Source organism: Talpa occidentalis, unplaced genomic scaffold (genome assembly GCF_014898055.3).
Source record: "Talpa occidentalis isolate TD23 unplaced genomic scaffold, MPIMG_talOcc4v2.1 talOcc4.6, whole genome shotgun sequence".
Classification (NCBI taxonomy): Eukaryota; Metazoa; Chordata; class Mammalia; order Eulipotyphla; family Talpidae; genus Talpa; species Talpa occidentalis.
The window spans coordinates 23619752-23645566 of NW_023604972.1; the positions used below are offsets into that span (position 1 = coordinate 23619752).

Sequence of the window (25815 nt, forward strand, 5' to 3'; positions counted from 1 at the left end):
GGTGTAGCTAAACGGCGCGACGGCTTCCGGCTCCGAGGCCGCCTAGGGCGGCGCAGGCATCGCTCTTCGCAGGTGCTCGGTCTATGGAGTCATTTGGTGCCGGCGGCGCTGAGGCAGGAGGTGGTGTCCGAGTGGGAGCCTCTGCCCCGCCAGGATGTTACCGGGCTTGGCCGCCGCCGCTGCGGCCCACAGATGTAGCTGGTCCTCCCTGTGCCGGCTGCATCTGCGCTGCAGGGCGGCGGCCCGCAGCCCCAGCTACCGCCAGGGTGAGTGTCCCGCGCCGGCCGCTGCCTCCGCGGAAGCCGGACTGGAGGACCAGGCCGGGCTCTGCACCGGCGCCTCTCGTGGGGCTGCGCGCCCGCCGGCCCTTCCCCGACGCTGCCACCTTTTTCCGCCTCTGCCTTTGCATCCAGCTGCCCTGCCCGCGGGGCTTCTGACAGGCCGCCCTGGCTGGTCTCACCTGCGGTCCCCGCGGAAAGTGGCGGCAGGTCGCGGGCCGAGTCGCATCCGTGACAGAGACCGCTTATACTGAATAAAGTGTTAGGCCTGGGCCTCCCTGGTGCCGCAGCCTCTGCAGCACGAATTCAAGCCCTGGCCAGGGAGCTACCCACATGGCTAGGTGGACCTCTCCTGGCTCTCCCGCTGCGCCCCTCAGCAGTGTATTTCAGTCAGGCTGCCTGTTCTGTTCCCCACTCTGTCTCTGGTGAATCCTCTCACCCCCCACACCACTGGCCTGTACCCCAGCTCTTGTATGCATAGATGGAGAAATCTTTAAAAAAAAAACAAACAAAAAACAAAATTTTAGGCCCAGTTGGCGATGTCTGGTGATGACCCTGGTAGGAAGGAGGATATTACTGGCGCCACCGAGTTCTTGGGTCTTGGGAGCTCGCCTACTGGTTCATCTTTGAACACTTTTGACCAGGTAGATTTTATTGCTCTGCTCCTTTTTTCATACTCCCAATTTGTTTACTTACATTTCCTGAGGGGGATAAGGCTTGCTATAGTTACAACTCAGTCTTAGGTTTGAGGGTATGACCTTCCACCATCATTGAATGAACCCCGGTTTGCCAGAAAAGCAAAAGAACTCCTTAGCTCTGTTGAGCGATCTTTGATGAAAAAGTGTTTTCTGGGGCTGTAACCCCCAAAAATGTGGTTGCCGGGAATTTTTATCTCCTCGTCAACATTTTTTCTTCAGTTACATTTGTTCAGCAGTTTCCAACATAACATTGATCTTGTGAATTTTGATCAGGCTTACCTTATTTATTTATTTACTGCCATTGCTTGGATGCTGTAGCTTGAGAACTGGAAGGAATGAGGGAAAAGACAGTAACATCCACTCTTAATCATAGCCTCCAGATTCTGGGGCATGCCTCGAGAACCATTTCCTAAATACTCACAACACTTGTATCATGTTTATGACTTCGAAATAGAAGTTGGAAGTTACAGTCATTTATAATAATATTAGAATATATGTTTCTTTTAGTTGCAATAAATGTAAAAACTGGCTCCTGAAATTTCAGATGGGTTAATTTTAACAGCACTGGATTGACAGTATACAAGGTTCACATTTGAACAAAATGAATCATCTTGGTTAAACAGTACTCCAAGATTTCCAAGTAAACCTACTAGTCTTATTGCTTCTATAGACCAAGTAGTTTTAGTATTTTGCATTTAAATTAGGTGTGGTGGTGGCTTAATTTTGCCTGAAGTACTCTTTATTTGTTGATAAAAAGAAGTTGAAATAGGGTAAATTTATAGTCCCTCTTCTCTGTAGCTTGTCATTACTTCAAAAACTACGTGCTGTCTGTCTCATCCATCTGTGAACCACAGATAATAATTACCTATTTCACCAGTCAGAATGACTTTGCAAAGTTCTTTGGAATGTTTATTACCACAAAAAAATAAAATTATTTTTACATTTAAAAATACTAAGTAGGTTTTAAAAATGATCTTGTTTGTGAAAATTTACTTACAGTAATACTGCAACTATATTTAAAAGGGCAATCAAAATTATGGTAAAAATGTTAAATCAAGTTGGTCATTAAGTTGGATGCCTGTACGAAGAAAAGAATATTTGAAGGAATTTTGGGGAAAAAGTCAAAAAGTATTTTTTTGTTGTTAAGCGATAATTCTAAAATTATGTGGCAGGGAAAAACTTAATAAGGAGAGGAAGAAATTTTGAGGGGAAAAATTAAACCACTGAAAATACTTAAGGGTGAAAACAATATTCTATACCACCACCTTACAAAATATAATGTGAACCACATGTCATTTTGAGTTGTTTGATAACCATATTTTAAAAAGTAAAAGCAAATGAAATTAATGTTTTATGCAGTATACTGAAAATATTTTGACATGTAATCTTTGTAACAATTACTGAGATATTTTCATTATCTTGATTTGTACTAAATCTTCAGAGCCCAGTGGGTATTTTACACTTCTGGCACATCTCAGTTTGGACTATCCACATTTCAACAAACAGTGATTACTTATTTATATTACAGTGCAAATATAAAGTTAGTGTCACTAATTTATAAAGAAATTTTATAAACCTTGTACATTCCAGTAGAAAAATGGGCAAAGGAAATAAATAAGGAGTTCAAATGGCCAATAAAAATGCAAAAATGTTCTATAGTCACTAATAAGAATGTAAAAATACAAGTTTACAGGTATACTACTTTTGGGCAGGTTCATATTGGCTAAATTTTTCATAATGACGGTACCTCATATTGAGGGTGCAGGAAAACAGGAGCTCCTAATACCGATTGAGACATAGTTGAACAGTTGTTTAGAGGTTATTTTTTGTATATAAAGAATTTTTTAAATATTTATTAAATATATTTTTAACATCATTTTTCATTTTTGCGCAATGTATGCATTTTCATCTTGGTTATAGTCCCTATACAATTCCCCCAACCCCCTTTATTTTGACCCTAATCCCTCCTTTTCCCCCCCAGTGTGTCTCTGGTTTATAGTTGCTTGTTGATTTTGACTTATACTTTATTATAATTAGTCTTTTTCCTGGTCCCTTATTTAGGTTTTCTGAATTCCTGCTATGAGTGAGAACATCTAGTATTTTTCTTTTTCTTTCTGGCTTATTTTGCTGAGCATGATCCCTTCCAGCTCCATCCATGTTGCTGCAAATTGCATGAGTTTATCTTTTTTGATTTCTGAGTAATGTTCCATTGTTATACAAAGAACTTTAAAGGTTTATACTTTTTTTTTTAAAGATTTATTTATTTATGCATACAAGAACTGGGGTACGGGCCAGAGGTGTGGGGAGTGAAAGAATTCACCAGAGTGGGGAGCAGAAGAGGCAGAATGACTGAAACACAATGCTGAGGGGAGCAGCAGGCGAGACAGGAGAGGCCTGCTGTGCCATGTGGGTCACCTCCCTGGCCAGGGATCGAACTCTGGCTGCAGTGGCTGAGGGTAGCTTCATAGTGCTGTGTCTTAACCCCTTGCGCCACCAGGGAGGCCCCTAAAGGCTTATACCTTTTGTTTCAATGGTTCCACTTCAAGGGATTTACTTTAAGGAAATATTCAGACATACATTAAAATGTGTGCACAAATTTAGTAGTCATCGTAAATTGCTAACATTTATAGCTATGAAGCGTTGAAAGCCAAAATATGTTATGGTACATATTTTGTGGCAGTATATGCAGCCATTTGAAAAACTCGTAATTTAGAATAATATTTAGTACCATGAAGAAATGCTCTTGTATAAATAGGTAAAAATTAATAGATGAAACTAGGAGGAAAAGTAGGAATATATGCTATTTTATTAACAGTGGGTTTTTCTAGAAAATTTAATGTGTTTTTTACATACTCTGCAATATGCACATAGTTTTACATGATAAATGTTAGTTTTTATAGTATATATAACTTTTTTTTAAAAAAGCTCCTTTGGCTTTGCATAGATTATTTTTTTCAAGTATTTGTATTCATTTGACAAAATTTTAAATTGGGAGGATGCTTTTTTTTTTTTAAGATTTATTTATTTATACAAGCACTGGGTACAGTCAGAAGCGTGGGAGGATGAGAGAATTAACCAGAGCCAGAGCAGGGAGCAGAACAGGCAGATGGACTGAGGTACACTGGGAGGATGCTTCTTTTTAAGTACTACATACCAAACTAGCAGATAAATGCTTTTGCTCAAATCCCACATTAATAAAAGTAGTTTTTAAATAAAAAGAAGTTACACTTGTCTACTTTAGTCCTGTCTAATTTATTAGTATTTATTACCATAAGAAAAGTAATGTACAAATTTTACTTTTGGTCTTAGGTCTCTCCCATCTCCTTAAATAATAGAAACACTGGCAGTTATGAAAGACTTTTTTCAGGCTGATGTATGATTCCTGGTGGTTCAAGTTAATGATAGACTTTTTAACTGATATGAAGCTAACCATAATATGTACCTCATAGGGGTTTTTGTGAGAGGATCACTCAGCAAAAAGGCAACAGGCATAAGGTTTGTTTGTATAGTGCTACCCATTATTGGACAGACATTAGGATTGAGAAAACTAGTGCTATAAAAGAAATACGTAGTGTGATGGGCTGGGATGTAGCCAGGAGGAGCCATTTCATTAGATATGCTGGCTTGGGACTGCACCTTTTCCAAAGATGTGGTGACTAAGCAAGGTGTGAAAAATGAAAATGAGCAAGCTGGGGCTAAAAAGGAATCCTGAAGACCAGACTGATCATGTTCAGAGACAGAGAGGAAGCTGCTTCAAGCTAGGGTAAGGTGGGAGTATATGAAATGAGGTTTGAAAGATATCAGAGCCTTATAGGCTGTGGGTTTAAAAAGGCAATGTTTCAAAAATATTCTGATTACTGATGGAAAATGGATTGGAAAAGTAAGAGTGTATCTAATGGCTATTATAGTTAGGCAAATAAGGTGGTACGGTTGGGCTGTCTTGGTTAGCAGTGGAAATGGAGAGACATAAATGACCTTGACATATGCTTTGGAATAGAAAATGTGATAATATGTAGGTAAAATATTCTGGCATCTGGTAAATTCTTAATAGATGTTGTTTTTATCTATTCTTTTTTGTAAACATTCTCTTTTTTTAAAAAAAAAAAGATTTATTTATTTATTTATTTATTTATTTATTTATTTATTTATTTATTTATTTATTTATACAAGCACTGGGTACAGTCAGAAGCACAGGAGGGTGAGAGAATTCACCAGAGCCAGAGTGGGGAACAGAACAGGCAGAGTGACGAAATACACTGCTGAGGGGAGCAGTGGGCGCGGCAAGAGAGGTCTGTCGAGCCATGTGGGACCCTCGCCCGTGGCCAGGGATCGAACCGGCGCTGCAGAGGCTGCGGGCAGCTTCGCAGCCCAGTGCTCAACCGCTGCGCCACCAGGCGAGGCCCTGTTTTTATCTATTCTAAGCAAATATTGAAAAAAAATTAAGCTAGGCAGTAGAAATGTATGCCAAAAGGAAGTGCAGGAACTTTTCAGCATCTCCTGTTTACTTATACTCTTAAGGTTTCCCTATTGCTTACTGTGTTCTGGAAAAAGTCACATTTGCAGTGTTTAGCTCTATGCTGGGCTACCTGGTTTAGATCCCACTTTTGTCTGCTATATGATTAAGCATAAAAGGGATTTTCCTGTATTTAGTTAGCTGAAAGCATAAAAGTTAATAAGAAATGGTAAGTGTGTTAGTATTAGCTAATATTAGTTGTTAATCAATGGTTATATTTTTAGTTTTCTTTAATTTTAAGCATTTTTTTAAATAGAAAAGTATAATGTATAAAGTAAAAATGAAGGATATTCTGGATAACTTCACCAGTCAAATTGCTTCCTACTTTTCTTGTGCAATATTGTAACATGAATGTTTTTCCATGTCATTAAAAGTTTTAAATGAGGGCCTCCCTGGTGGTGCAAGGGGTTAAGACACAACCTATGAAGCTGTTTGCAGTCATGCAGCACGAGTTCGATCCCCAACCAGGGTGCTACCCACATGGCACAGCAGACCTCTCCTGACTCGCCTGCTGCTCCCCTCAGCAGTGTATTTCAGTAGATCCGTCTGTTCTGCTCCCCACTCTGTCTCTTGTGAATCCTCTCACCCCCCCATACCTCTTGCCTGTACCCCAGTTCTTGTATGCATAAATAAACAAATCCTTAAAAAAAAAGTTTTAAATAAGGGCCTCCCTGGTGGCACAGGGGTTAAAGACTCTGCGCTATCAAGCTCTTGCCAGCCACTGCCAGCCACTGTGGCATGAGTTTCGTCCCTGCCAGGGAGACCTGTTTCGCCTGCTGCTCTCCTCAGCAGTGTGTTTCAGTAGATCCACCTGTTTGCTCCCTGCTCTGTGGTGAATCCTCTCACCCCCCTGCATCTGTGGCCTAGACCCCAATTCTTGTATGCATAAATAAATAAATCTTGAAAAAAAAATTTAAATGAACACATAATGAAAATGTAGGACTACCCATAACCTAACCATCCTTCTTACAGGGGCATTTAATTTGTTTGGTTTTTGCTGTGATAAAATCTTGAACATTCTTTGCATTCTACAGTATTATGTATGTATTGGGCCATGTGCTATATGCTTATTGGTATCTTTTTCATTCACATTTACTAACTTCTTTAAAAATGAGGATAGCAGGTATTTAGTTTTCAGTATGACAGTACTTTAGAAATGTTTTGGGGAAAAAACTGAAATATCTTCTTAAGAGACTGACTTTTAGAAGGCTTAGGCTACAGGTTTCACTCTGATCCTGAAATTAGCCAGAAATAAAACTTTCTAAACTTCAAGAAATCTCTTGTTTGTTTTAGTTATTGTTACAGAAGCAACATACACAATAGTTTGCATGGGAGAAAAGGAGTGTCTTGTCTGAGAAAAAAGGCCAGATTTCTCCTGAAATACAGGGTAAGTGGTAGGTGCAAACCATATTGGAGAAAGGACAAGTGCTGATCAGTAACAGTGGTCTTCAGGGGCTGGAGAGGCAGTTAGCAGGAAAATAAAAGCCATGAAGACTGCCTGTTATGATGAGACTAATGATACGATTCCAGCAGGTTGGTACATAATGAAAAAGATACCCTTACATATATAGCAATAAGAAGGTCCTTGCCCAGGCCTTTGAGTGCCAAACTCAAGACTGATCTTCTGTATGTAGTTTATTTTAGAATTCACCTTGATGGGACAGTATTAATATTGTATATTATTTACTATATTTCTGCCTCCTAGAATTAATTTAGCAAATGATTGTTAGATATTATGTCTTATTAAAGCAAATGCATTTTGATGGAATCAAATGTCCTTTGTATTTTTAAAAAAGATTTATTTATTTATGCATACAAGAACTGGGATGTAGACCAGAGGTGGGGAATGAGAGAATTCACCGGAGACAGTGGGGAGCAGAATAGGTGGATCTGCTGAAATACTATCGGGAGCAGTGGGGGAGACAGCAGAGGTCTGCTGTGGCAATGGTGATACTGTGATAGCGCTCAAACTTAACCAGACCTAACCAGGAAACCCTCCTTTATATTTTTAAAATATAAAATGTTGGAAGTGATAATGTGTTCTGCAAATTCTGTGTTATTTTTTATCTTGTGCTAATGCCAGATGTGTACTTTTAAAGTTGCTGATGCCTGAAATTCTACTGAAGTTAAAAATTAAGGAGTTTTTGAAACAACTAGCAATGAAGCTATACAAATATTACTAGGATAGTGTCAGAAGGCTCTGGAATCAATTTGAAGAAACCCCTACTGGCCAAAATGGGACAGTTTGAACAGAAATCAAGATAATCTCTAAAATGGATTGAAATACATCAAATAATGTTTAAATCTGTGAAATCACAGTGATAAATACAGAGAAAGAGGGAGCGATACATTAATCTCACTACTATAATATGTAAGGTAATGAGGAATTCATTATTTTGAGAGCTGGTAAATAAAGGCAAAGAATTGAGTATTCAGCCTGACCTTCCTATATGAACTGTACTGCTAGATAAATAAGTGAGGAAAATTTTCTCTGTAGAAATAATCTTCCTAGTAAATGAAGAAGGGATAAAATTAGAATATTGGGCCTCCCTGGTGGTGCAAGGAGTTAAGCACCGCACTATGAAGCAATCCACAGCTTCTGTAGCACGATTTGGATCCCTGGCCCACCAGAGAAAAACCCATATGGTGAAGCAGACCTCTCCTGTGTTGCCTGCTGCTCCCCTTAGCAGTGTATTTCAGTCAGTCTGCCTGTTCTGTTCCCCTCACTGTCTCTGGTGAATCCTCTTACCCCCCACATTTGTGGTCTGTATCCCAGCTCTTGTATGCATAAATAAATAAATCTTTTAAAAAAATAAAAGGGCCTCCCTTGGTGGCACAGGCGGTTGAGAGCAGTGCTGTGAAGCTGTCTTCAGCCTCTGCAGTGCCAGTTTGATTCCCGGCCGGCTGGGGAGGGTCCCACATGGAGTGGCAGACCTCTCCTGTCGTGCCTGCTGCTCCCCTCAGCAGTGTATTTCGTCAGTCTGCCTGTTCTGTTACCCGCTCTGTTTCTGGTGAATCCTTTCACCCTCCTGCGCATCTGGCCTGTACCCTGGTTCTTGTGTAAATAAATAAATCTTTAAAAAAAAATTAGAATATCACCATTTTCTAATCTCCCAATGAATAAATGGTCCCAACACTGAATAGCAACACATTATCACAGGTAGACAAGCAAATATTATGTGGCTTCTGATGAAATAATTCACCACAACTTACAAGTGAGTGATATTAGCCTAGTAAAAAGAACCTGAATTTGGATAAAGCCCTTACATGTGCCGATTTATAGAAAATATATAAGAGCAGCACAAAAACATGGAATTCAATTAGCAAAATTCAAACTGGAAACTACCAGAACAAAAATTCAGGACAAACAGCTTGGTTTCATCAGTGGATAATACTTAAAAAGATAACCTGTACTTTAAAGAATTTTAAAAGACACCTTAGTCTGTAACAGCTCTGGACCTTTTTAGTTTCCACAAACATTTTAACATTTCTAACAACTAGAAAATTGAAACTGAAGATATTTGATGACATTAATAAAATAAGTTATTATTAATGCTTTGCTTGTGATGGTGTTGTTTGTTAACCAAAGTTCTCTTAAGAATACATTTATATTTAATGAAAAATTATATGTGAGATTTGCATTAAATTAATAGTTATTATTGGAGGCAACCACCAAAAGAGCAAAGAATGGTACTGGGTAAAAGTAGAGGTAAAATGGGTAGGAAAAAAATGATTATTGTACAAAAAAAATTTATATAGAGGTGAGGAGATAGTGGTGTAGGTAGAGATGAGATAAGATTGACCATGAGTTGGTAACTGTTAAAGGTGAGAAGTGGATATGTGGAAGTTCAAACATCTTTATATAACTTCTTTCTTTTTGAGGTTTATTTATTTATGCATACAAGAACTGGGGTATAAGCCAGAGGTGCAGCGGTGAGAGGATTCACCAGAGACCAGAGTGGGGAACAGACCAGGCAGATCCACTGAAACACACTGCTGAGGGAAGCAGCCGGCGAAGCAGAAGAGATCTGCTGTGCCATGTGGGTTTCTCCCTGGCTGGCTGGGGATTGAACTCGTGCTGCAGTGGCTGGTGATAGCTTGATAGCGCTGTCTTTAACCCCTGGGCCCCCAGGGAGGCTCTTCTTATAATGTCTATGAAGTACTCAATCTGTGGGTGAAGAGAAAGTGTTAGTGGCACATTGTCTTTGGTTTTTATCACAAAAGATATTTTGAATAAGACTGACAAGTCAGACCACCAGTGGCTATGGTGAAGATGCTTTTCTGGAGGATGGGTTTCTTAGGAGAATTAGATTTTAGCCCCTGCTTCGCTAATTTCACTGGTAGCCTCCATATTTTAATGTACAGGAAGATAATATTGTTAGGTTTGCTTTGCTCGCCTTTGAGAAATAGAGACAAATGACAAAAATACTCACTAGATCTTCAATAGTTTTTTGCCAAATAAGTGAAGAGTATGTTTACATAGACAGTTTTCAAGAAAACTTTTAAGCCACATGTCCTTTGTGTTCTTGAAATTATCTTCAGTATTTACAATATCTGATGTTCCTGATGAATTCTTGACTCTCTAAGGAAATGTTTATTTTTCTTTATTTCAGGAGGTATATATCTACACATGTACTTGAAGATTATTATTAAGCAGTTAGAAGTTTCAACCCACTCTTGGGGAAACTTGACTACTTTTTAATTGTATACTTTATTTCACCTAAAAGTAGAAATATGTAAGTTATATCTAGAAATGGTTTCAAGTTCTAAGTACTCATTGTAAAATAAAAAAGAGGGTTACCTGAGAGTAGGGACAGATTTACTTATCTACCAGTTCAGTGTAACTGTGGAATATATTTTTCTACTGTATTTCAGACCTCCAAAGCCCAGGCAACCCAGATGCAGCAGCTGAAGTACTTTGTAATTAGTCTTCTATTCTTTCCTCAATTAAAATTCCTATATATTAAGGAATTACACCAATTGTTGATCTAATTATCTGATTAAAAAAATCAGTGACAGTATAAATGACTGATTATGATAATTCTTTTTGACTGAAATGAAATAGAAGTAAGTCTCCAGCTAGCAGGAAAAGGACACTGGGTAATTTTGAGTAGAAAGCTTTCATGAGTGCCCCCATCCTCCAGAGTTTTTCTGTTCTGCAAAGTATATTATAGTATGCCATCATTTTTAAAACATGCAACCAGTTTACAAAATAAAGAATATCGTATGCTAGAGACCTTTCGGAATAACTCAATAATGCTTTATTTGATTTTTAATATTTTTTAACGTTTCCATATAAATTTCCAAAATAGGGAAAATAGAAATGTTATTTTATTTTCTACAAAATGTAGTCTTTGTGCACCTAAATGTAGTCTTTGTACGCCTTTGCACACTGAAACGCCTCTAGTGTCCAGAGTGACTTGGAATTGTGCATTTGGGTACCTGGCAGTATTAAAGTTTTTCTGTTACTTTATTATGTAAAATCATTCTTTCCCTAACCATAGTAGGCATGTTTTATTGGTTATAAAATCTCTGTTACAAATTTGTTTGAAATTAATTTTTTTGTTTTATTTTAGAATGGCAGAATTTGGTGACATATGGAAGCTTTTTGAACTTGGCTTCCTGTAATGACCTGTACGTCTTTATGCAGAGACGAGAAAAGTACTCCACAGATGTTCAGAAAGGAGGACAGGGATCACAGACCCTCAGAGTAGAAAAGGTACCATCAATTGATGAAGCAGGTAGGTATACATCTTTTTAATCTCTTTTCTCCTGTATATTGATAGAGTTTGTAGAAGGTTATTCCTTGAATGTTTATAGAACTTGCCTATAAAACTATCTAGACTAGTGTTTTCTTTGCCAGGAGCTATTAAACTGTTATTTTAATTTGTTAATTTTTCTATTTCTTTTTGACTCAGTGTTGGCAAATTCTGTTTTTTTTTTTTTCTAGGAATTTGACCACTTAAACTTAATTTTTAACTTACTGGAGTGAAATTCATGATACTTTATTTATACTTAATAGTATATGTACTTCCATCCTTTCGTATTCCCAGTGGTGGTTATCTTTTTATTATATTGCCAGAATTTTGTGCATTTTATTTTTTTAGGACATTTTTTTACTTTGAAATTTGTATGTTTGTTTGTTTCCCTTTTTATAATATCTATTTTTATCTTAATTATATCCCTTTTTCTTCCTTTTGCTGTTTATTCTGCCAATTTTTAACTATCAGATATTTTGTTCATTCATTTTGAGCCTGATTTTTTTCCTAAAGTGGGCTTTTAAGCCATAATAACTCTGGTGGTAAATTTGACAGTCATTCTCCCTTGTGGTTCTCCCTAATTTTTTGCTTTACATATTTTCCTTGTTATTAAATGCATATTTAGGATCGGTAAATTTCACCAATGAATTATACCTTCTGTCATTATGTAACAATTGTTTAATTACATCTTCATTTTTTGTTATTAATACTTGCCTGCTATAGCTTTTCCATTCTTTGACTTTAACCTTGTTTTGTCCTAATTTGATTATCTTTTAAAAAAAATTTTTTTTAAGATTTTATTTATTTATTTATTTATACAAGTACTGGGTACAGTCAGAAGCATGGGAAGGTGAGAGAATTTACCAGAGCCAGAGCAGGGAGCAGAACAGGCAGACTGATGAAGTACACTGCTGAGGGGAGCAGTGGGCGCCGCAGGAGAGGTCTGCGTGCCATGTGGGACCCTTGCCCAGTGCCTGGGGATTGAACCGGCACTGCGGAGGCTGCGGGAAGCTTCGCAGCCCAGCGTTCAACCGCTGCGCCACTGGGGAGGCCCTTAAAATTTTTTTTTTTATTTTATTTTTATATTCCCCATACAATTGCAATCCTATTTTGACCCCAATTCCTCCTTTCCCCGCCCCCCCCCAATTTTTTTTTAAGATTTATTTATGTATACAAGAGCTGGGGTACAGGCCAGAGATGGGGGGCTGAGAGGATTCACCAGAGACAGAGCGGGGAGCAGAATAGGCAGATTGAGTGAAATACACTGGCGAGGGGAGCAGCAGGCGAGTCAGGAGAGGTCTGCTGTATCATGTGGGTTTCTCCCCAGCTGGCCGGGGATCAAACTTGTGCTGCAGAGGCTGTGGACTGCTCCACAGTGCCGTGCTCAACCCCTTGTGCCACCAGGGAGGCCCGATAATCTTTGTTTTTTAACTCAAAGTTTAGTCTATTTACATTTGCTGTAGGGCCTCCGTAGTGGCACAGGGGTTAAAGTCAGCACTATCAAGCTGTTGGCAGCTACTGCAGCGCGAGTTCGATCCCCAGGCAGGGAGTAACCCATATGATGATGCACACCTCTCTTGTCTCGCCCATTGCTCCCCTAACAGTGTATTTCAGTAGATCTGCCTGTTCTGCTTCTCCCTTTGTTCCTCTGTCTCTGGTGAATTCTCTCACCCTACCACACAACTCTGGCCTACACCCCAGTTCTTGTATGCATAACTAAAAATAATAAATCTTTAAAAAAATATATTTACTGTAATCACTAAATGTTTGGTCATATTTCTGCCACTGTATCATGAGCTTGTGTGTGTGTGGTTTTTAATTCCTCTTTTGCTTTTTAAAATTTTTTCTTTTTTCCTCATTTAGTTATTCCCTCTCCCCCATAGGCACATACATTTGAAAGTTTTATATGTGAATGTGCTTCAGAATCTAAAGGTAGTTAAAAAAGTTTACTTTTCCTTTTGAAATACACAACTTAGAATTATCCCGTCTTGCCTCCTCTATGAGGCCCCCTTCCCAACTTACATGGTGTTTTTTGGCTAGTATTTTGCATCTGTTCTGCTTTTCTATAATACGTATTTTGTGCTCACTTATATTCTGTATAGGTCCTGCTTTCCCTTTGTTTTTAAAAAAAACCTCTTCAGATAACTTTTTGCTAGCTTAGTAATTCATTTGAAAATGTTTTATTCAGAATATTTTGAAATTCTTTGGTTTAAGCTGCAGTTTTAAATCTTTTTTTTTTTTTTTTTTTTTCTTTTAATAGAGGCATGTTTTATTTATTTATTTGTTTGTTTGTTTCGTTTATACATGCACTGGGTACAGTCAGAAGCACAGGAGGGTGAGAGAATTCACCAGAGCCAGAGCGGGGAGCAGAGCAGGCAGAAGGACCGAAGTACACTGCTGAGGGGAGCAGCGGGCGGCAGGAGAGGTCTGCGCGCCATGTGGGACCCTCCTCCGGTGGCTGGGGAGCAGCCGGGGATCGAACCGGCGCCGCAGAGGCTGCGGGCAGCTTCGCAACCCAGCGCTCAACCGCTGCGCCACCGGGGAGGCCCTAAGCTGCAGTTTTAATGTGAAGTGACCAAGTATATATTTCTTTGTATGTATCCCATTTGGGATGTATTGGGCTTCTTCAAACTGAGAATTGGAATTTTTCTATAACTGTGGAATTCTACAACTCTGTCACTTTAGTGTGCAACATTGAAGAGAATTCCTTTATTTGGTAATTTATTCAAGAAGTATTTACTGAGCGCTTTTTATATGGCAGCAATGAGAATGACTCTGAGTTCATAATCTCTATTACTGACATAAAAAAATCATACAAATAAATATAATATGTGTAGTAAGTTCTGTGATAGAAGAAATACTGTGTGCTGCAGGAGCACATGGGAGAGACACCTAACTGAATGTTGAGTGACTGGAAAAGATTCCGTAAGAAAATATCTACCTAGGGATCTAAGAGCGTATAGGTACTGGTGAGATGATGTGGACAAATTGCAGGTAATTTATTGAGACTTAACTAGCGTATAGGGAATTTGGTGGGATCAGTAGTTTTGAAAGTAGAGGGATGAAACTAAATAGGTAAGCACTAGTCAGACCAAGGTCTTTTTCATATTTGGCTCTTCCCACTGCTTTGTAGGCAATGGGAATCTATTGGAATGTTCAAGTAGAAGATCAGATTTGAGGTTTTAGAAGATAAACACCTGCAGACTTAAAAAACATTTCAAAGGAGGGAGATTTAAAGTAATAAAATGAATGTCTAAACTATGTTAATGGCATTGATGTTTTTAAGGGAGTAGATGAACTCAAGAGATTTAAGAGCTGAATAATTACGATGTGGTGATTGAATCTGAGGGGATGAAGGAAAAAGAGTCAAGTAAAGAATGATGCCTATTTACTAGATTGGACAATTGTGTAGATGACTTCATTGACTTCTAAACTTAGGAATACCAAAGGTAGAGTATATTTTAATGTGAAGATAATGATTCCATTTTGGATATTGGAATTATAGATGCCTACCTGGTTGGTGTAAGGAATATGGGTACTCAGGCTGTTTATTGTCTCTCCCTGCCAACCTCTGCAGCTGCTACTTGTGGCTTTGCTTTCCTTCCAGGTTTCATTGCCCCCATGCGATAACAGTTTATTGCAGAGGGCACTTGGGAGTATGAGCACAGGGCATGCACACCTGTAATTGCAGACACCTGGACAGAGAAGCCAGGGAGCATGGGGTGTGTGCATGTAAATACGAACACATGAGCTGAGAAGCAAGGGATAAAAGTGGAGATTCTTGGGGCTTAGGAGGCTTAGTTGCTGCCTCCCTGCCTCCTGGTCTGGTCCCCTGATTGAGCATTAAAGGCATGTTGGAGATACTGAAGTCTCCAAAATTCTCTTTTCAGCTGCCCGAATCAACAATGAACCTGCCCAGTATGGAATGGTTGCACAATAGTTGGGTATAATACTTTTCTGTGAGACATCTCTTAGCTCCATTACTATAATAGCCTTCTCCCTGTGATGTCTCTTTCCAGTCTCTTGCTTGCTCATTATGTTTCAGCCAGATTGGTCTTCTTAGAAAATACCAAGCTTGTTCTTGTTATAGGGCCTTTACTTGAGTTGTTTTGTTTTTCCAAGGTGCCTTTCTTCATGTGGCTGATCCCCTTTGGTCACTACATCTTAGTTGAAATATTCTGCAAAAAATTGCTCTTTAATCACTGTAAGGGCAGGAATGGGCACAGTGCAGGTTTTCTGATCCCATGCAGACCGGGTAAAGGAGGAGTCAGAGTCCTCAGTAGTTTTGCAGGTTTTTTATTTGGGGTTCACCAGGCATATGGCAGGCAGGGGTGCTGGCTGGGAGGTTGGCAGGCCTCCCAGCCCCCAGCAAGTCTTCACTCTATCTGGGCTCTCTGGCGTTCGTTCTGCTGCTTCTCGGCTTCTGCTTCGGCTTCTACTGCTGCTACTGCGGCTGCTGCTACTGGTGCTGCTGGCGTCCCCCCGTGACGCCGCCCTTAAAAGCACAGTCTTAGCTCAGCTGAATCCCATCTACCTATGCCCACACCCTATTCCAGGTGCCCGCCATCAGGCATGCATTCAGGACAAGGATCCAGCATCTATCCTGATGGCGGAAGGGCAGAAAAGCCTGATATTTTCTTTACCCTACAATCACTCAATCTCAAGTAGCTACCATATCAGTCTTTAATATTACCCTAATATTGTTTCTCTTTGTAGGTAGCATTTAACTACTGATATTTTCAGTGTTTTATTTCTTCATCTCCCACTTGTTTGCAAGCCCCATGACTGCAGGAACCATGCTGCTTACACCAGCAGTCTGCCCATAGTAGGGGTTTAATATTTGTTTATAGGGTTAATGCACAGAGTTCTAACCTAGGGGCAGAGATTTCAGAGTTAGTAGCTATACTCAGCTGTCACCTGTGTATTTCAGTGAGGAGATAAGATCTTCTAGTACAAAATCTCTAATGAACAAGAGGCAAGTGGACAAAAAGCCTGCAAAAAATTCTTGAGGAGCAGCTGTAAGAGACAGGGAGAAAAGCCAGGGAGAGCTTAGTTTCAGGAGAATAGTGAAGGATAATAAGCATTTCAGGACTATTTTTTATTTAGATGTCTTTCACAGGGAAGATTTTACCGCTTTTTAAAGAAACCTGTATTTATTTTTATGGCAGCTGTTCTTTTTTATTTTTAAAGATTTATTTATTTATGCATTCAAGAGCTGGGGTACAGGCCAGAGATGCGGGGGGTGAGAGGGTTCACCAGAGACAGAGTGGGGAACAGAGCAGGCAGATCAACCGAAGTACGACCGAAGTACACTCTGAGGGGAGCAGCGGGCGAGTCAGAGAGGTCTGCTGTGCCATGTGGATTGCTCCCTAGCCGGGTGGGAATCATACTCGCGCTTCAGAGGCTGCAAGTTACTTCATAGTTTAGTGCTTAACCCCTTGCGCCACCAGGGAGGCCCTATGACACCTGTTCTTAATCCTTTTCCTTAAAGTTCTATCCTCCCTTTGAGCTTACTGTACAGTTTTAGCCAATTTCTTTTCCATGTGGTGATGGAGAACTATAATTTTTGAGTGAGAGTTTGATATGAGAGGATAAAGGAATGGAGAATTTAGTGAACTTCTAAATTTGAGAAATAGGCATATTTAATAGAGCATAAAATGAGATGATACAGGTGAATGTGCTAAGGGTGAAATATGCTAGCTCTTCTGAGGTGAACATAGACTCAGAAAAATATTTAATGTTGGTACCACTATATACACAGTGCTTAAAGTTGAAATCCATGAGTAGTTTCTTTTTTCTCTGTTGACTAGAATCAAAATGTTAATTTTATTTTCTTGTATTAGACGTATATTGTTTATTGATGGACTAATTTTGGTCTCTTTTTTTTAGGATTTGCTTAGGCTAAATTAGATCTTGTTAGCCATCATATAGACAGCAAGTAATTGCTTGATTGAAAGATAATGTGTGTATTTAAGGATTTGAGATAGACTTTTGAATAATTCAAATCACATGATAAAGTCAGGAACAGCTCATTAAGAGGCAGAGACTTGCTAAAGAATCCTTAAGTTTTTAAGGAGCATTCAGATGTTTTAAATTTTAGGAAAATTAGTTTTAATTTTGCTAATGACAGCAGATGTGTGGCAAAGAGCCAGGCCTTGCGCTTAAAACAAACCGTCTAGAGGCATTCATGGATAGAGTATCAGGTTATTTATTGAAATCATAAAGATTCTGCTCAGTGATACTGTGTAAGTATATTAAGGTGGTGGTATGCAAAATAAGTATTCGTACCTGTGTTTGAGCCATCTACTAGCATTTCTTGTTTGTGATTCTTAACATAATTAGTAACATCTAGGCAGTTTGTAATGAGAAGAATATACAGAAAATATTCTTAGAGTAGCTCATTTTATGTGATTTGGTTGAATCACTTTGATCATTGGAAAGAAGGGCTGTCTCTGAAACTTTTTTTTAAAAAGATTTATTTTATTTATTTATGCATACAAGAACTGGGGATGTAGTACAGAGGCCCGGGGGGGGGGGTGAAAGGCTTCACCAGACACATACTGGGGATCAGAACAGGAATATCTACTGAAATACACTGCTGAGGGGGACAACGGGGGAGACAGGAGAGGTCTGCTGTGCCATGTGGGTCAGCTCCCTGGCCAGCGATGGCTAGTGATAGCTTGATAGCACTGAGACCTTAACCCCTGCACCATCAGGGAGTCCCTGTCTCTGAAAATTTTGACAGATTTTAGTTGTTCCAACATTAGATGAATGTTGAAAACTCACTTCACCACCTCTCTTGCTTTTCTCTGCCTTGCTGTCTATTCCCCAAAGCAAAATTTTTAGAAATTGGTACATAGGTTCTATAGATAAAGATGTTTTAGAATTTGCTTACTGTGTAACTGGACAAAAATTGATAATCATTTAGCTTTTTTTATCATCTAGCTATTCAATGTCAGGTTTTACAAGCTATAGTTATTACTTGAGTAGGAGTGTTTTTTTCTCTCTAAAATTATTCATGCGTACAAGAGCTGGGGTACAGGCCAGAGATGCAGGGGTGAGAGAATTCACCAGAGACAGAGTGGGGAACAGAACAGGCAGATTGACCGAAGTAAATTGCTGAGGGGAGCAGCGGGCGAGACAGGAGAGGTCTGCTGCACCATGTGGGTTGCTCCCTGGCCGGCGGGGATTGAACTTGTGCTGCAGAGGCTGCGGATTGCTTCATAGTGTGGTGCTTAACCCCTTGTGCCACCAGGGAGGCCTGAGTAGCAGTGTTTTTAATGTTGTAATATGCCATTGAAACCTACTTAGACATTGGTGAATAATCAGTCTTGTAAGGTTTTCTGCAGATTTTAGTTATTAAAACAATGTTAAATCATCTCCACTGTTGATTTTCACTGAAAAATAATTAAGAAATATACTAAAAATCATAATATGAACAGTTTTGCTATTTCAGATTGTTTTACCTTTATTAGTGCTTTGTTGGCCTTTTAATTTGTTCATAAATGCCTTTGAAAAAGGTAGATCTTTGTATAGGCAGAAATTCTGATCAAGGTGATACTGTGAATAGGTATGTTGAGGTACCCCTTGTACTTCTCACTTACTGGAGTGATAGAATGTAAAAACAGAAAACTGAAGACACAGCTGGACTATATGTATGAAGTAGAACAGAACGTGTTGGGCTCTAGTTCTATAAACAGGAACCAGGAGTTTGGCTTGCTTGGAGTAATGGATCTTCAAGTGCTATTTAAATAGTTAGGTGCTTGAATCAGAATCGTTGTTCAAAAAACCAGTCCCCTGACCCCAGCCACTCCATTTGTTGCCTGAGGCTGTGTCTTGTAAAAGGCTGTGGGGTAGGAAAACAAGCAGAACAGCAACTGAAATGTATTTGCTGACTTGGAGTAGGAGTTTCAAACTGGTGGTATGAGATCTGATTCAGGACAGAAGAGTCAAATTGAGTTCTGAGCTATAGAGCATGAGGAGAACAGAGTGATATATTTTATTTAGGATAAGATGGCAAATTCCAAAGTTTAAAAATACTAAAAGATAGAAGTGGTAGCTAGCTAACTAATGCTATGGTGTTGATCATATTGTAATATATAAATGTATCAAGCCATTATGTTGTTGACCTTAAACGTACACAATAGTATATGTCACTCATATCTCAGTAAATTTTTTTAAAGACAGGCAGAATCCTAATGCTAACAAAATTAAAAAAATCAAATGTGAATATCTCCAGATGATATTAAAATAAAAGGCTGAATTGCTTTAACATAGGCTTAGTATATTAAATAAGTACTCATTGCATTCTATTCCTTTCTTACCTCAGCCTGTTGCCGCCATTCAGATTCTTCTTGCTAAACCTAATGTTGTCGTAAGGTTGCTAGTGATTTCCATGTTGCTAATTCAGCTTTATTTCCAGCCTGTTTTTTTCTCCCCATGAAATTTTCCCCATATCAACTCATGAATCAAATGCTATTTTTAAGATTTATTTTATTTATTTATGCATACAAGAGCTGGGGTGTAGACAAGAGGTGTGGGGGGTGGGGGAGTGGTGTGAGAGGATTCACCAGAGACAGTGGGGAGCAAAACAGACAGATTGACTGAAATACACTGCTGAAGGGAGCAGTGGGTGAAACAGAAGAGGTTTTTTGCGCAATGTGGGTAGCTCCCTGGTCAGGGATGGAACTCATGCTGTAGTGGCTGCTGATAGCTTCATAGTGCTGTAACTTAACCCCTTGTGCCACCAGGGAGGCCCTTTAAATGCTATTTTAAACATAAAGGCAATATAGGAAAGTGGTTAAGGTTATAGATTAATCAAAATGACTTGCCTTTGAGTCCTGACTTTGGCTCTACAATTAAAATGTTAACTGTGATTTTGGGAGAAGTTACACTTTCCTGCACATAAAGTTTGCTCATCTATAAGCTCATGATAATAGTAATGGTACTCAAAGCAGTTTTGTGAGATAAAATGATGTCTATAAACCATATAGTACACACAGTACATGAAAAATGATAAATGCCTAGTTACTATTAGTTAATTAGTAAACTCTGAGTATATAAATAGAAGAAGGGTGAAATTTTTGTTAGAAAATATTTGATGCATGTAAAAGAATATATCCAATGTACATGGAAGTTACGACACATGGTAAAATCAATACTTGCAAATTTACCACTCAACCTAACAACCTTATATTATTTATCACATTTTCCTCACATTCTCCTGCACAGTGTGAACTCATGGGACTTTTCCTGAATTTTGTGTTTCCGTCCCTTGATTTTAAAACAAGGAATTAGGGTTTGAAATTTTTATATATCCCTAATTATTTAACTTGTTTTTATACTTTATTGTGGTAGCTGATTGTCTTGTGATTTACTTTTTTCATTAAATTTTTGTTGCTAAGATTTATCCTATGTGTATAGTTCATTAATTTTCATGGCGATAATTATAGCATGTACTTTTTTAGGGCTGTTGTGTGAGTTAAATGACTTAATAAATGAAAATTGCTTAGAATAGTGCTTGGCACATGGTAAGGACTTAAATAAGTCATTATTATGTTTATTATTATTCATTGCTGTATGGAATGTATGAATGTGACATGGGCTATTTATCTTGCTTATGGGTATTTGGGTTTACAGTTTGAAACATTGCAGCACAGTTGCTGTTTTGGTCATTCATACAGTTATCCTTCCTTATTCCTTTGTGCACGTTTCTATATAAACCAAGTATATTGATCTAGATGTGAAATTGCTAGGTTATAAGTATGCAACTGTATTAGAGAATGCCAACTTGTTTACCAAAATAAATATGCCTGTTTGTATTTCTACCAGTGGTGGAGGCTCTTGTTGCCCCATACTCTTTTTTTTTTTTTTAAATTAATTTATTTATTTATACAAGCATTGGGTACAGTCAGAAGCACAGGAGGGTGAGAGAATTCACCTGAGCCAGAGCTGGGAACAGAACAGGCAGACTGACAAAATACACTGCTGAGGGGAGCCGTGGGTGCAGCAAGATAGGTCTGCGCGCCATGTGGGACCCTCGCCGGCGGCCTGGGATCGAACTGGCGCTGCAGAGGCTGCAGGCAGCTTCAAAGCCCAGCGCTCAACTGCTGCGCCACCAGGGGAGGCCCGTTGCCCCATACTCTTGCCAGCATTAGGCATTGCCATATTTTGTAATTTTTCCTAATCTGATCGTTGTAAAATGACATTTTGTGGGTTTGTTTGGATTCTCTTAACATCTGTTAACATCTCTGCATATTAGCTATTTATATTTCCTTTCCTGGACAATTTTGTTCTTCTGCCCCTTTTTTATAATGGGTAATTTGTCCTTATTGATTTGGAAGAATTAAATATTTTTTTTTTTACAACAAACTTTATTTTTATTTATTTTTTTATTTATTTGTTTGTTTGTTTGTTTATACATACAAGCACTGGGTACAGTCAGAAGCACGGGAGGGTGAGAGAATTCACCAGAGCCAGAGCGGGGAGCAGAGCAGGCAGAAGGACCGAAGTACACTGCTGAGGGGAGCAGCGGGCGGCAGGAGAGGTCTGCGCCATGTGGGACCCTCCTCCTGTGGCCGAAGAGCAGCTGGGAATTGAACCGGCGCCGCATAGGCTGCGGGCAGCTTCGCAACCCAGCGCTCAACCGCTGCGCCACCGGGGAGGCCCAGAATTAAATATTCTTGATCTTTATTATTCTCCTTAATGGATATATCTTCTTCTTTGATGGATATATTTGAGGGTTTCTTTTTCTTTTTTTGAGGGATCTTTTGATGAAAACTTGTCCTGAATTTTAATTCAGCAGAATTTATCCACATTTCCTTTTGTTTGTTGTTTGTATGTATTTAAGAAATCTCTGCCATAAAAATATTCTATATTATCATCTATGAGACATGTAAATGCCCTAATATTTAAGTCATTGATCTACCCAGAATAGTTTATGTTGTAAGGTAGATTCCAGTTTCCCTTTTTTTTTCATTTCTTCTCATTTAGCGAACATATAATTGAGTGTTATGTCACAGATGCATGTAAGATATCTAAATGTTTGTTATTTAAATTAAATACTGATAAAAGTTATATAATGTTTTGTTCTGCTCCCAAAACGCTAAATTATCAGAGAGGTTGTTCATTGAAAACTGAAATTTATACATCCTGAGACTTAAAATTACTTTGTCTTTCCCAAGGAATCACAATGAATTCATGTCCAAAGATGTCTTTATTAAACATGATACCATTCAGTTTCCTTTTAATTTTGGGTGGATGGTTGTACATTTTTTCCATTAACCACTTAATAATAATTGTTTCTTCATTGCATATTATTTCTATAATAGTTTTGAGTAGAAGAATCAACAGTGTCCTTGTTTATTTCCTTATTTTAAAGAAATGCGACTCAAGTTTCATCTTTAAATACAATGTCAGTTTTACTTTTTATGGAAATTCCTTTGTATTCTAATTTTATGAAGGGGTTTGAAACTTACGTGGGTGTTAAATTTTATTCAATAATTTTCTTCTGAAACTTTAATCTGTTGGTAAGGGGAATTAATAGCTTTTCTGATAATTAACTACATTTGTATATCTAGGTTAAATCCAACTCAGTCTATGATGTATCATCTTTTTTATACATTGTTAGATTGTTAGCTGATAATAAGTTTTTAGATTTGTATGAAAACAACTTCTTATTGTAAATTTTTTTATAATTAACTTTACAGCAGAAAATATAGGTGCAGAACTCAAAGCTCCACTTACGAAACAAGAAGCTCTCCAAGTAAGAGGTAAAGGTATTTTATTCTTTTTTAAAAATTATAATGGTGTTTTATTTTTTAAATAATTATTTTTAAAGATGTGTTTATTTTTGCATAGACAAACTGTGGTGTAGGCAGAGATGTGGGGGGGTGGATGAGAGGATCCCCCAGGGAGACTCTAGGATAACTTTGAACATGATACATTGTGTGCAATCACAATTAACAGTGATTAATGTGAGGCCTCCCTGGTGGTGCAGGAAGTTAAGACTTGGCACTATGAAGCTATAGGCAGCCACTGCAGCACGAGTTTGATCCCAGCCAGCGAGCAAACCCACATGGCCAGCAGACCTCTCCTGTCTGGCCTACTGTTCCCCTCAGCAGTGTATTTCAGTCAGTCTGCCTGTTCTGCTTCCCACTTTGTCTCTGGTGAATCCTCTCACCGCCTCTGTATCTCTGGCCTACACCCCAGTTCTTGTATGCATAAATAAATAAACAAATAAATAAATAAAAATCTTAAAAAATAAGAATGATTAATGTGATAGTTATAATCATCATCATCAATAAACTGGGTTAGGACAGGCCAGTGGATTTCTAGGCACTTTAAAGAAATTTTTAAAGAATTTTTTTTTTTTAATATTTTCAAAGAGAAATGTAATTCTCTCCTGTACTCCAGAGGAGTACGAATTTTATTTTGAGTTTTAGGATTATTGGGGGAAAGAATTGAAACTCATACAAAAATAAACCTGACTTCAGATCCTTTTAAAAAAAAAAAAGGTTTTTTTTACATTAAACTTTATTTTTGAAGTGTTATTGTACATTTGACTTATTCATTAATACATTTTTAAAAAAGATTTTTTTTTTAATATTTATGCATACAAGAGCAAAGGTATAGGCCAGAGGTGTGGGGGGGTGGGGGGCGGGGGTGAGAGGATTCACCAGAGACAGAATGGGGAGCAGAACAGGCAACTGAATGAAATTCACTGCTGAGGGGAGCAGTGGGTGAGACAGGGGAGGTCTGCTGCGCCATGTGGATAGCTCCCTGGCTGGGGATTGAACTTGTGCTGCAGAGGCTGCGGGTGGCTTCTTAGTGCTGTGTTTAACCCCTTGAGCCACCAGGGAGCCCCTGCTAATATACTTTATTTATTTATTTATTTTAAAGATTTATTTATTTATACAAGAACTGGGGTACAGGCCAGATGCATGGGAGGGTGAGAGGATTCATCAGAGACAGAGCGGGGAACAGAACAGACAGACTGACGAAATACTCTGCTGAGGGGAGCAGCGGGCGAGTCGGGAGCGGTCTGCCGTGCCATGTGAGATTCTTGCCGGCCAGCAGGGATAAAACTGGGTGCCGCAGAGGCTGCGGACAGTTTCACAGTGCAGCGCTCAACTGTCTGTGCCACCAGGAAGGCCCTGCTAATATACTTTAAACAGACCAATAATATTCATACAGTGGTCCATAAGGCAAAGTGATGGACTGTGAAGATAAAAGTTCTGTGTCTGCAATATAATTCTGTCTTATTCTGTACTTGCAAATTTTTGTTTTTTAAATGCCTTTCAGTACTTCAAGAAAAATAAATATTCTTTGGAATTCATCAGCAACCCCCTAGCATATGGTCATCTTCAATTGTAATTTTCATTGTGACTATTTTTGTTTTCCTATATTTTTTGTTTTAGTTAAAGCAGTCCTTAAAAAGAGGGAGTATGGACCAAAGTACACTCAAAATAATTTCATCACTGGTGTCAGAGCAATAAATGAGTTCTGCCTTAAATCCAGGTATTTAAAAAAAAAAAACCTGACGCTTTTGTCTATCTAATCATTTTTTTTCTTAGGATGTGTAACCTGCTACCATTTATATGGAAATTTTTTGTGGCTCCATCCTAAATTGAAGAAGTATTTTTTATTCACTTAAAAAGTGTTAAATGTGTTAGCTTACTAAACTGAATTCTCCTTCAGCATTAGCAATTTTATTCTTTCCAGGCTTTATAAAAAGGAAACTTTTTCAAAACCTCTATCACAGACATATTTAGGAGTTTTATTGAAATAACATTGTTATTGTGTGGCAGAATTATCAGTCAGATTATTTGCATATTTGTATGTTTGACTTTTCAAAATTTTGTTAATGTTTTGGCTAGCACAGTTGATTACTTAATTTAGTTAGGTATATTTATGTTCATCCGCTAACTGTGGTACCTGCTGAATATGTATTATTTTTACTTTCTGGTACATTTTGTTACTAATTTTCTTATAATAGAGATTGAGATTATATTTGTCAAATTTTAAAATCTCCTCTGCCTTTATGTTTACCTAGACAAGCCTTATTAATGTGGCATCTACTTGATTAGAGAGATTCTCCGACCTTTTTCCCTCATGATCCCATCCTCTTTCATCAGCATCAAGAAATAAGGATTCCTATAATCAGTTTTATAACTTATATAACTATTATAACAATAATAGATGATAATATTAATATAAAACTATATTCTATATCACAAGAGTTTTTCATTTAGTTCTTGCAAGCAATTTATGAATTGAGTAGCTTAGGTATTGCCAGGAAACAAAGATGTTAGTGATGACTGAGCTCATTTAGTGAGCCTGTGACAGGAAAGAATCTGCAGTAGATATCTTTTTATACCTGACCCAACTTTTAAAACGAAAATTATGATGGCTGGTTGTTGGTTTTTTTTAGCTCTAGGTTTAATTTTTAGAAATTAATAAAATTCTATAGTTGCCAGAGTTTTATTTATAGGTCTTTTCATTGCATAACACAATTTACTTACGAAGACCAATGATCACACGTAAGAGGCTATTTGATGAAATCTTTT

At 38.3% G+C, this 25815-nt stretch overlaps 1 protein-coding gene across 2 annotated transcripts in view; it reads left to right on the forward strand.

Moving 5' to 3' along the window:
* Nucleotides 1-25815, forward strand: part of SLC30A9 (solute carrier family 30 member 9) — a 77907-nt gene continuing 52092 nt past the window's right edge. For both annotated transcript variants that reach the window (XM_037529080.2, XM_054688512.1), the window contains exons 1-4: nucleotides 1-266; nucleotides 11066-11230; nucleotides 22957-23019; nucleotides 24667-24766. In XM_037529080.2, coding sequence (XP_037384977.1) covers nucleotides 155-266; nucleotides 11066-11230; nucleotides 22957-23019; nucleotides 24667-24766 — 440 coding nt within the window. In that variant the 5' untranslated portion in view covers nucleotides 1-154. The remainder of the gene's footprint in view (nucleotides 267-11065; nucleotides 11231-22956; nucleotides 23020-24666; nucleotides 24767-25815) is intronic.